Below are 12816 nucleotides of genomic sequence, written 5' to 3'. Positions count from 1 at the left end.
TCCCCAGCACCTGGTGAATTGTTTATGCTAACTGGGTCATGGCTGGCGCTGGATGAGTGTGGGCTGCCTCTCATGTGTGGTATGTGAGAGCAGGAATGATTAATTGATTGAAATTAGTTCATTGTATTTTCACATCATTTTCTTCTTCTCTGGCTCTCATTCTCTCATTTTCTCTCCCTCTTCCTCTCATCCCTATGCCCTACTTTATGTATGAGTCCTAGATCACAGTACATGGCAAAGCAGATTCTTGCTGGGGGCAAAGGCACTAAAAGCATCGAAAGGCTGTGTACAGTTAAATTGTGAGCACCAAGAATGAGACTTTGCATACAGAGAATCGTCCTTTTCCCGGGGCACACTCCAGAACAGGAGGGTTGGATTCAATGGTCATCTATGTATCTATTGGAGTTGACAGGCTGGCTGGCTCCACGATATTTTTTCTCTTGATCTGCCTTCACTTTCTTTTTCACACATCATGTTCCCTGTATTAAACACAGGTTTGGAAAGCCTGGGTGTGAACAATTAGAGGTCTGAAATGGAATGAGTGGGCAGTTAGGAGGGTAGGCTTGGTAGTTGGTTTGTCAGCTGTGAGTGAAGTGCCATGTACTGCTTCCGGACTAGAGTGATGGAGAAAAACAACAACAACAAAAAACAAAAACAAAATAAAACAAGTATTTGTTGAGGGTGATGGCTCAAACACCAAGACTGGAAACAACAAAAAATGAATTCTCATCTGAAGCACTTCTCAGAGACAAAGGTCTGGAAAACAGTATGATTACATATCAACTATTTGGATAGCAAACCAACAAAAATATAGGATATTACCTAGCAGGACTCTGAGGGGAAGGTGGGAGGACATTAGAAGGGAGAATGGAAAAAGTTATAACCCAGTTGATTAATCGTGTCCAGATGAGGGTTGGGTTGGCCTGCAAGCACTGTTCCTGCCCCAGTCCTTCTGAAGCAAATCAGACCTGTAGGTCCACATATGAGCCATATGTAAGGTCAGGACATGAAGGGCTCAGGAGGACACAGGCATGGAGGAAGAAGACAACCTGACTTCCACTATACAAGACCCCTAAAACACCATGGCCAGGCTCCTAGTGAGTGGTTCTCAGCTTGTGTGTTTCCAATGTGTGGTTTTAGGTGGGTGTCTACACCCGCCTTCCTTCGAGTCTGGTTAGAAGCATGAGTGGGATGGTAAGTAGTTTGAGGATTAATCAGCCAAAAAGCATAAAAACTAGACAGTAAACGTCTAACAAGGAAGGGAAAAGGGGATCTCAAGTTGCAGCTCAGAGCTGGCTTTCTGGACATGTTCAGAGCAGCTTTTAAACTCAACTCAATCAAGCTCACCACAGTAAAAGTTGGGCGTTTGCCTATTCCATAATTCTGCTTTTAGGCAGAATGAAAACTCCATCATCCCAGACTATTCTGTATCAAAAAGCCCTTTTCAGAAGGATACTACTCAGGGATCCCTGGAAGTCTATTTTAAAAGATTGATTTTTTTCAGTAATAGACCTAAATTTCCCCACTGTATATTCTTACTTTTGTTTAATTTCTTCTGTCTTATACGAGATGCAGCAGAGTTGATGACTTGCTTCCATTACCTATATCTCTATGTATTTGAATGTTATTTTTGCATGTCCTTCCCTTCCGTCTTATGCAGGCTCCTTTTTCAACTAAAGATTTTAATTCTTTAAAAGACTTAGGAGGTTCTGTTTTCTAAATCTTGAATAATCACACCCTTTCCTGGAGTCTAAAATGTATCTTTATACTACGTACCCATAAAAATGTTAAAAACATTATAATTTTTTTAAAAAATTCTTTTTATAGTATAGATTTAAGCATTCTCACCCTATCAGTTCAACAGAGACATTTAATAAATGTTAATGCTTCTACTGTATAAGAAGAATGATATTAAGCACCAAGAAAATGCTATTTAAGGAGATCACTGTGATTGAGGTAAGTCACATACACTTAAGTAATCGTAAAACAAGAGTATCAATAACTAATCAATAACAATAGACAAGGTACTAGACACTTTATAGGCATGCTTCACTTAATTCCCAAAGTCTCCTACGGATTCAGAGCTAGCATTATATCTATTTTGATGAGGAATCTGAGGTTTAAAGAAGTAAAGCCATTTATATGAGCTCATGCATCTAGCAGGTGGTGGAGGCAGAATCATAGATGATGACAATGGCTGTAGTGTAGGCGTGAACAGCTGTAGTATAGGCAATGGGAGGAAGGCCTGGGAAAGTCAAGCAAGGCTTCACAGGGGAGGTGACAATGGGGCTGGGTCTCCCTGTAAGCACAGCAAAGGAAATAGTATGAGCATGTTCTGTGTTTGTTACTACACTTCCTGATTTTGAACTAATGGAGTGCTACCAAATGTCTTTGTCTCTTGGGGCCATGTTTAGAAGTCCCAGAGGTTTAGAGTCAGGTTTAGAGTATATTTAACTCAAAACTAAAGACTCAAAAGTCAGCTGTTCTGACCGATTTCCACAGAGTGGGCAAAGAGTGGAGGTGGGTGGAGGTGTGAGGGGAGAGGGGGGTTTGGATGAATTCCTCTCTATTTCCAAAAACAACTCAAAGAGACTCTTAGCTGCTCACTGTGGCATTCATCAGTTGTCAAAACTGGCATTTCCCTTTGTTGAACAAGACAATGTAGACGACAGAAAAGGTGCATTATGACAAGTAACAGTGACGACTGCGCCTGGTTCTAATGCCGTGTTATTTTAAATGATAAAAGAGGGGAAATCATTAGCAGGAGTCACTAGGATTGCCTAGTGACTTTTGTCATTTGGCTGCCTTTTAATATATTTTCCCTTTAGAAGGTAATTTATATGTCCAAGGATATTGATGGTTTTTAGAAAAGAAACCTCACACAGTGGACAGGGCATGGATGTGGTAAAATGAGATCTGGTTCTGTCTCTGCTGTCTTCTTTTAAGCTGTGTGATTTGAGCTCCCAGCAGAATGACTCTGAGCCACAGCCTGACCATCCCTGGAAGTGTGATTTGGTCAGGGAAGTTACCTTCGCTGATCTGCGGGGTTGATTTGATCAGTCTAACTAGATGAGAGGTTGCCTCTGCCTGGCAAGCAGCATGAGATAGCTTAAACAAAATAGCTTGGGCTTTGGAGTCGGATGTGTGTGAATGAAAACTCTGACTCTGCTGTTGTCTAAATGTACAGCCCTTTCAAGATACTTCACCTCATTAATCTTCAGTTTTCTAGTCTGCAACATGAGCATGGGATTCCCGCTTCCCAAAGTTCCTTTGAGGATTAACAGATACAATGAATATACAAGAGGCAGCCCTTGATACATAGTCCTTTGTATTTTTATTTATTTATTTATTTTTTGAGATGGAGTCTCGCTCTGTCACCCAGGCTGGAGTGTAATGGTGCGATCTCGGTTCACTGCAACCTCTGCCTCCTGGGTCCAAGTGATTCTCCTGCCTCACTCTCCTGAGTAGCTGGGATTACAGGTGCCCACCACCACGCCCAGCTAACTTTTGCATTTTTAGTAGGGACGGGTTTCACCATGTTGGCTAGACTGGTCTTGAACTCCTGACCTCAGGTCATCTACCTGCCTCGGCCTCCCAAAGTGCTGGGATTACAGGCGTGAGCCACTGCGCCAGCCCGTAGTCCTTTTTAAAAGTCCATTTGCATCTTCCCCATGGTTCGAATTCATTTAAAGGGGAAGACCTAGATAGAGAAAGTTATTCAGGCAAGAATAGCTGCATGATGCTAAAACCTTTTACTATGAAACAAAGGTCAGCAGTTCTCAGCCCTGGCTCACATTTGAATCTTGTGGGGGCAATTTAAAAGATTCCCATGTGTGGGGGTTATCCCCAGAGATTCTGATTTAATTGGTCCACAGTGGACTCTAGCATTTAGGTTGTGAAAGCTCCCAGGTGTGGCCTATAATCCCAGCATTTTGGGAGGCCGAGGTGGGAGGACTGCTTGAGGCCAGGAGTTTAAGACCAGCCTGGGAATCATAGCAAGATTCTGTCTGTAAAACTTAAGAAATTAGCCAGGCATGGTGGCATGTGCCTACAGGTACTTGGGAGAATGAGGCTGGAGGATTGCTTGAGCCAGGAGTTTGAGGCTGCAGTGAGCTATGATCCTGTCACTGTACTTTAGCCTGAGATAACAGAGCCAGCTCTCTCTCAAAAAAAAAAAAAAAAAAGACCAAAACAAGGATTCCAGGTGGTGTTTGTAATGTGCACTGAATTCAATTGTTGCTTCTCAAACTTTAATATAAATTACCTGGAGATTTTGTTAAAATGTAGATTCTGATTCTCTAGGTCTAGGGCGGGGCCTGAGATTCTACATTCCTAACAAGCCCCAGATGAATGAAGCTGGTGCTGTCAGTCTGGGATCACGCTCTGTGTAGCAAGTGACTGATGATCCATAACGGTGGTTCTCAAGCTCCAGTATTCATCATAAAAACCTATGGGCTAGTTGAAAAAATAGCACTACAGCCTGGGGCTGGCCCTCCCAGGGTCTGTTTCTCTTGGTTTAGGAAGAGACCTAAGACAGTCCCTGGCCTATAATGTCCATTTTAACCTAAAAATCTCACGATGTTAGTTTTGTGATTTTATAATATGTCTTCTCTTCAAGTTCAATTGTTTACTACAAAATTACAGAGTCCGAAGTTGAGTATGTGGGGTAGCATTGTCAGAAACCTGAAACACAGATGAGCTCAAATTATGTGATGCCAAGACATGTTGATATTTGAAGCCATGTGTATCTCTAACCTCTGGAGTTCTCCTTTTCAGTTAAAGGGGACTTTCGCAGAACTCCCTTCGTATTAGGATTTACCATTGGCAAACGACTCACTAGTTAATCAAAAGAGCCTCCTTCACTGACAGGAGGCAACCAGGAGGACCCTTCACTGACAGGAGGCAAGCAGGAGGACCTCTGCAACACATCATACCTTCTAATGCAGAATCATGAGAGAGGCAGCTGATCTCCCCCACCCTGAGGTCCAACCAGGGGAAAATGGAGGTGGGAGAAGATAACAGGTTCTTTATTCAAAAGAACAGATCAGGCACCTTTGAAAATCTCAGGGACTTCCAAAAGAATTTGTCTCATGATAAATTGCCTTTTTCCTTCTTTCTCTTCTCACCCTCCTGGATTCCTCTTGCTTTAACTAGCTAAAACATCCTCTATTCAAGGGAAGGCTATTGCCACTTTCCAAGAAAAATCTAAAAAAACAACTCTGTGGGGATCAAAAACATAATTCTGGCATTGTTGCTTTGGATAAATATTTTGCACATGACTAATACAAAAGGTGTTATCTTCCTGGAACTTTATGAGTTTGTAAATAAATTGATATGAGGCTGTCATGTGGGAAATGAGAGAGGGGAACTCAGATTTTCTTGCTTTCCCCTTTAAAAACATTTACATCTGTAAGAACATTTGAACAGTCTATAGAAATTTCTGCATGACAGTGAGAATAGACTACTCAAAAATGCAATAATCACACAACAGTTTAGCCAACCAAGCCTTAGGTCACCCAAGTTTTAGGTACTTAACTCCATACTGTACTTTCAAGTTGGCCTTCTTTTTAGAAGTTATCAAATTGGGGCTACTTGGGCTTACTAATATCCTCTGCACTGGCTGGACTGGCTGAATACAGAACTGCCATGTGGTGGAGTGATTCAGCAATAACATGAGACCCTAATTGTCTCAAATGTGTTTCTCAAGAGCTGGCCACCAACTTGCCGTCCTTCACTGGTCCTCGGAGCCTTGCCGTTGGTTAGATACAAGCTTGAGTCAGGCCAATGTGTGCATCTGGTTTGGATGGGAAGGGTGCCGGCCATGGTACTCAGGCCTTCACCCATTCACTGTTCCTTTATTAGACCTAAGGGGTGCTGGTTGTCCAGAACAGACTGTGGAGTCTGTGCAAAGGGGAGGGAAGCTACAGTGGAGGAACCCATGCAATGCAGTGCCAAGCCCCAAGTAATGGTAAAAGCAGAACTTGAGAAAGGAGCCTCCCAAGGTGATAGGTCCTGTGTGCTGAGGATCTAGGGAAGGTGTTGGAGGGAGAGGGACTCTCATCTTTAAAATGAAGTGAAGGACAAGACAGATGGGGAGCAGCAAGATGAGCTATTTTTCAGTTTTGCCCTGAGTTGGGTTTTGACAGGACAAGAAATGAATCACTGCATTTTAAAATGTATTTAAAATTTCTATTTTTTGTTGTTGTTGCTAGAAATAGGTTTAACTTTTTAACTTTTATCAGGCCACATTTCTGGTTTGCAAGGCAGTGGCTTCATTGTGAAGTTTTTTTTTTGTTTTTTTTTTGACAGAATCTCACTCTGTCACCCAGGCTGGAATGCAGTGGTGCCACCCCCACTCACTGCAACCTCTGCCTCCCAGGTTCATGCGATTCTCCTACCTTAGCCTCCCAAGTAGCTGGGATTACAGGGGTGCCACTGCACCTGGCTAATTTTTGTATTTTTAGTAGAGACAGCATTTCACCATGTTGGTCAGGCTGGTCTCGAACTCCTGACCTCCAGTGATCCACCCGCCTCGGCTTCCCAAAGTGTTGGGATTACAGGCGTGAGCCACTGTGCTTGGCCTATTATGAAGTTTTAAACAGAAGAGGATGGCCTTTTGCCTGGGATTTTTAATTTATTGATTTGCTCGTGTGTAGCATTTCTTATGTGGCAGACACTGTTTTAAGCACTTTAAAATCTTACCTCATTAATGCTCTTAACAACCTATGGATTAGGAACTATTACAGTTTTCATTTTGCAGAGGGGCCTGCAACCACTATGTCATCCTGCCTCTAGTGTTGAGGACAATGTTCCCGTTCTGAGGTGGAAGAGGAGAAAACGGGATTAGGTGGACTGGTTCGTAAATGCTGTCCCTAGACTGATGAACTGGTGAGGTAGCCATCCCTGGAGCTCTTGCTTAAAATGCAAATTCACAGGCCTTACCCCGGGATATCTGATTCAGGAAGACTGGGGGTTTTGAAACACTGACCTAGACAAGGTGTGCGGGAACCCCCCGCCCCCCGCCCCGCTGCAAATCCAGGAATCCTTGATTGAAACATCATCTGATTACTCTAATACGAACATGACTCGAGGGAGCAACAGTAGCTTATGCTGCCACCTCCCATGCATTTGCTAGTCCTTCCAGCTCCGGTGTCTAAACCACAGTCACTGATGGTGACAATTCTGACCACTCCACCCCCAGCTCCATCTGCTGAAAACCAGAAGGCTGCCTTGAGTCCTCCGAGCCTCCCACGCCCTGCCTGCTTTCCTTCCGTAAGAGCTTGGAGCCCACGGTCTTCTTAAAGGCTTAAACCATCCCCACAGCAAGACAAAGTGGGAATCTTTATTCTCTATAATTAACTGCTGCCCCCCTTTCTGTTTTGCCAACAGCCATGCGGTTCAGCGGGATGACCCCGCCACAGAGCATAATTGTCTCATTCCAGTCGAAAGGACCAATGATGTAGCAATGTGTGACCTTGAGACTGGAGAAGGGATTGAGCCTAACTTCGTCCCCCACCCCCTTCCAGCCTCCATTCTACATCTACTTCCAGCATTTTCTTACTTGCAGACCCAGAAGAGGTTGGAGGTCCTGGCCAGTCTCTCACTCTTTTCCTTCTTCGCTCACATTTTTATTTCTCTTTAAGTGGCTGAGAACAGCCATGTTGATTCCATACACCCAGAAGGTTGAGGAGAGTTTGCTATTATATCACTTTTGCTAATTTCAGCTCTGCTGATGAGCACACAGACCTCAGCAAATCAACCAGACCATTTCCAACCCCTCTTGACTTTAAGAAGACTGGGTCATGCTCTGGGAAATGGAAGCAGAGAAGGAGAAGGTTTGCAAGCCCCCCGAGGTTACCACGATAAGTTGGCTTGAGAGGGAGGTAAAAAGCAATTCAGAGGACCACTTGGGAAAGCCCAGACAGGATATTATCAGTGGCCTGTGTGAAGTTCTCATCACCATGTAAAGTGAAAGATGCCAGAATTATAAAAACTGACTGCATTCTCTTCTCAGCTCTGCTTTGTGACTTCTAAGAATTCAACTGCTTTTCTATTTTAAAATAGTGATATTGTCCTCCTTCTCAATGCATCACCTGTATCATTTGGGACATGCCCATCATCAAGTTGCTTTGACTGAACACCTTAAACATTTCATGGAAAACAGAAAATATGTGAAAAAAAAAAATCTCCTCCTTGTCACGAGATCCCATGTAACACTCCAGCTTCTTCTTTAATGTGGTGGAAAAACATTCTAAATACCCCAACAAAAGGGCAAGAAAACTGGAACCTAATTGACCATCTTGAAACATGTAATAAAAACAGACACGTCAGCCACACTTCCCAACAGGCTTGCTCCCTGAATGTACACTAGTAATTATCTGAGGCAGTAACTGAATTCAGCTAAAATAGAGAAGGCAGCTATAGAGAAGCTCAGTGCTTCTCTCAGGAACCCCTAATTCTGCTGGATTCCAGCCCACTGGGTCATGATGCCCTAAGATTTCAGGTGCAGTGGCTGCAAACTGGAAATTCTCCAAGAGGAAGAGCATTCTTGATTCTTTTTGGACATAAGTGTTGGACACAAGGTGGTAGGAAATCACTTCTAACATAGCTTTCTGAGGGGCACTTGCACCAAAAGTTGGGTATTTAACCACATCCAAGAAGTGTGGATTTATTTATTCTATTATATACCTGCCTCAATTCCAGCAGAAATTTGGTAGAGGTTATCAACTTAGAAATACCGGTTATTAAACTTTCAGAGCAAAGCTTTAACAGCTACAGCCTATGTGGCTGTTCATATAAAACCGACGTGCAAATAAGAGGAGTTTCTTTTTCTTATTTTATTACCTTGAGCTCCTTGACTGTAGAAGAATCTTTGAGCTGACTCAACATCCAAGAGTCTATGAGCAGACTCCACATCCAGAAAATAATCCATTTTGGGATAATCCATCCTTGATGTTCCAAACACAGAGTTTTGAGAGAAAATGTTCACTGGAACACCTATAAAGAGGAAAAAAATCCACAATATTTTAGATGTTAAGTATAAAGTGTACATATAGATGTACTTTAAAATGTTTGAATAAGAATATCCCATTATAATATTCTACTACTTGATTGACATTTCCAATTCTAAAGCCACCCCCCAGCATAGCTTTCCTACTGTATGAGAAAATGCTGCATTTAGCCAACATTCATTCAAAGTAATATATTCTACCCAGGAAAAACAGATGATCTGATCTAAAGAGAGATAACATACCAGCCTTTCCTTGCTTTATATTCTCTGGAACATATACTGTTAAATTCACATGCTGTCAGTTTTCAAAAGGTCTATTTGATAAATAGCATCATTAAGTGTCAGCCGCTGGGAGTGTTGATCCTCAGTGGATCCTGGGACTTTCGGATTTCCCTGGAGCAGGGAAAATTGCCTGGGAATCTGAGCCTCCACTCATAGATGCCTTGCGTTTATGACACACACTGACATATTTGCTGTACAAATGCTTTGAATTCCTTCCTTTCCGGCGATTCCCTTCAGCACATTTTATAAAGTGCTAGAGGATCGTCACCTGCCTGTGCCTGGCAGGGGCTGATTTTCAGAAACAATTGTGGTTGGTAGAGCAGCAACAATGATTGCAGCATTGCAATGATGCCTATGAGATTATCATACACTAGCCTGTCACAAAGCTAATATACTTCCTCAGAAAACATTCAGCCTGTTGGGTTCTTTTTTCAAGCCTTTGTAGCCTTTCCCTGATACTTGCACAAATGAATTATCTCTATTTCTGCAGAATATTTTTTTGGAAAGAACAAGACAAAGTCATTAAAACCAAGCTTGGAAGTCTAATCCAATTGGTTTTTCTTTCTAACAGTATGTATTTTAATTTAAGAAATCATGTCTGGTAAGACAAAACTTTTAAAAATACCCAAAGGTACCCCGATAGCAAATATACTTACTGCAAAAAATAAAAATCAAAGGCTATCTGTCAGCGGTAAAACAAGAGCCGTTCCAGCCAGAGTGTCTTTGATCTTGCTAAATATTCCCGGTGAAAGTAAACGATTTTGATTGTTTGATTAGAACAGCGATGAATAATGCATACAGTCCACTGGACTTCCTTTATCAGATAAAATGGCCAGAGCACGTTACCTTAGCAACGGAAGGTGACGCCAGCCTCAGCCTCTGCACCCTCCCCTGCGAAGGAAGAAAATTACCAGTTTCCCGTGTAAAACTTTGGCAGAAAATCATCAAATCCACATGCATACTTCATGCAGGGCTATTCCCCAGCCCCCTATCTCTTAGGCAGAGAAGTGTCATAGTCATTAAAAAAAAAAAAACAGATTTATGTCTTCATTGTTTATTTTTATAATCCCAAATCTTAGTTTGATTTGCAGCTACAAAAGAATAGAATATGAAATGATTAAAAATTTAATATACAGGAAAGTTGTCTAGAAATTTTTGTGGGGGCACCGGTTATTACCCTAATGCTGGCGTAAGAGTGGCAGGCAATGGGGGAGTTTAGGGAAAGGCCATTTTAGCTTAGCATATGTTAGACATTCCCCTGTTATAATTAATACACAGAAAAGCCACCGGCATCTAGGCTGAAAATAACTCTTCCCTTCTGCAAATCAGTCACTGGAAGAAGCTTAAAAAGCTGTCTGAAATTTCCCAGATTCTGAAAGATGCATTATAGCATAGATTTTGTGGGAGATCCCCCCCCACAACCCCCATCCCCGGCAAAGGAAAATTAGCCAAAAAGATATTTGAAAGCAAGAGTCTGGAAGTTAGCGGATACTCACCGGCACTTGTTGACCCCTTTCAACAGGACACGGTAGAGTACAAAACAAAGCGGTGCGACGCTTCTGAGCCCGCAAGCCCAAATGAACAGCTTCTAATTTTCCCTTCAATCTCGCTTCAAGAGCACTGAGCAGAGGGAAGTGATGGATTTGCCCATTTATACTGTGATGAAATGCAACCCTTAAGAAGAGAACTGAGTGGAGCTGCTCTTTAGAACACATTAGACTGCTAATTTAAGAAAATTGAAAGGTTTTGTTTTACTGTCTTTTATGTGTTCTTCTCTGCTACCCCCTCAATTTAATTTGCATTTAAAATTATTCTCATGTCTCCTCAGCTCTCCAAGGTGTGGAGTACTTTCTAATCATGAAGGCTGCTCCAGTAGAGTTTGGTGCAACACCACTTTTATTCTGAGCTGCAACACAAGGCAGGTAGTCATAACTGTGAGCTGTTTTCTGGAGCGAAATACAGAGGGCACGTTTGATGCCACCCCTTCCCTCTTGCCTGGCTTTCTTCCTATCCTTGCTTCTGATTGCCTGGTCAAATATCCAGTGCAGATCATGCCCGTCTGCCTAAATGCATTTCTCTCTGTCTGAATGTAACAAAATAATTCCAACAACAAAAATAAACCTTGGCTAGTATCTCAAGTTATTCTGGTTTAATATCCTTCCTACCAAACCTCAGTAATGACTTTTAGGCACAATACTTTGAGATCTTCATGCAGGGCATAGTGATAGCCAAATGCAAGCCCTACTGTGGGTTTTCCACAACCTCTTGCACCCTTTGTTGACCAAGCAGAATTGCTAATTAGTATGGTGTGGTGTGCAGTGGGTCAGCTTGTTAAGAAAAGAGCATTTACATTTGAGAAGCCTTGGAAGGAAGACCATCAACACCACCCCTGTCCCCCCACTCCCTATACACAGCTTGGCTGGCTGCCCTTGAAACAAACCTGAAAATCCTCTGCTGTTTGTCTTGTGGGGTATCCCTCTCCCACCCGATCAGAACAAATCAGACACCAAGCTGGTGCTGCAGACAGTTAAGCCTCATGAAAAAGGAAGCTGAAACTACCAATCATGTGCCCTTGTAGGAAAGTCAACTATGGACTCTGAATTCCCAAAGCTTTGCTCCAACCCAGGGACTGACTTCTTTGAGGTTACTTTTCTATTCAGCACCCACTGGAGACATGCTGAACACTTGACATTTACAAGAGGAGAAAGCTGTCTTCTGGTTCCTTTTACTTACTGTGAGGTGTGGGCGACAGGTTCTGAACTCGTTATTGTAATTCTACTGAAATTGTAATGACTCATAGGTGAGAGAAAGAGAGAGAGAGAGTATAAGTCTATGCTGCTGACCAAACCTTTAGGTGAGTGCAGATGAATGTGTGATTGAGGAAAGAGATGCTAAACCGGAAATGTGAAAAATAGAGTTGATTCCCAGGGGGTAGGTGGCGGATTTGGAAGTCAGTCATTTCTGGAGAGTTGACCAAGAAAGGGAAATTTAAAATACTTTACGAAGTGAACAAATAATATGAAAGGGTCATAATTTAAGAAAACTCAGGAGGGAAAATTTCAACTTAAAGAAATGTATTTGGGGCCAGGCGCAGAGGCTCACGTCTGTAATCCCAGCGCTATGGGAGGTCAAGGCGGGTGGATCACCTGAGGTTAGGAGTTCAAGACCAGCCTGGCCAACATGGTGAAACCCCATCTCTACTAAAAATACAAAAAATTAGCCAGGCGTGGTGGTGGGCACCTGTAATTCCAGCTACTTGGGAGGCTGAGCAGGAGAATCGCTTGCACCTGGGAGGTGGAGGTTGCGGTGAGCTGAGATCATGCCATTGCACTCCAGCCTGGGTGACAGAGCAAGACTCTAGCTCAAAAAAAAAAAAAAAAAAAAAGAAAGAAATGTATTTGGGAAGGGGATGATTATTCATTTGCAAACAGGGACTTACTTTTACTAAATAATTATCACTGTGTTCTGTAGCATCATATGACCAACTTCTGAAATAGATTTTCAAAAAATGATCTCACTCTCTG

The 12816-nt window shown here is 42.5% G+C and overlaps 1 protein-coding gene across 4 annotated transcripts in view; it reads right to left on the bottom strand.

Annotated features, from left to right (window-relative positions):
* PHACTR1 (phosphatase and actin regulator 1) overlaps positions 1-11018 on the bottom strand; it is a 594370-nt gene extending 583352 nt beyond the window's left edge. Inside the window, exons 1-3 of one of the 4 annotated variants that reach the window (XM_032141776.2) lie at positions 10789-11018; positions 9949-10183; positions 8845-8997 (exon numbers count right to left, since the gene is read on the bottom strand). In XM_032141776.2, coding sequence (XP_031997667.1) covers positions 8845-8947 — 103 coding nt within the window. In that variant the 5' untranslated portion in view covers positions 8948-8997; positions 9949-10183; positions 10789-11018. Of the gene's footprint in view, positions 1-8844; positions 8998-9253; positions 9529-9948; positions 10184-10788 lie in introns of those variants that run through there. The other 3 variants (XM_032141777.2, XM_032141782.2, XM_032141778.2) reach the window with 3 other exon arrangements.
* Between the last annotated feature and the right edge of the window lie 1798 nt (positions 11019-12816).

This window comes from Hylobates moloch, unplaced genomic scaffold, assembly GCF_009828535.3.
Source record: "Hylobates moloch isolate HMO894 unplaced genomic scaffold, HMol_V3 SCAFFOLD_20, whole genome shotgun sequence".
Taxonomy (NCBI): Eukaryota; Metazoa; Chordata; class Mammalia; order Primates; family Hylobatidae; genus Hylobates; species Hylobates moloch.
Note: the sequence above shows the minus strand (reverse complement) of the source record. Positions and strands in the feature narration are given on the sequence as shown.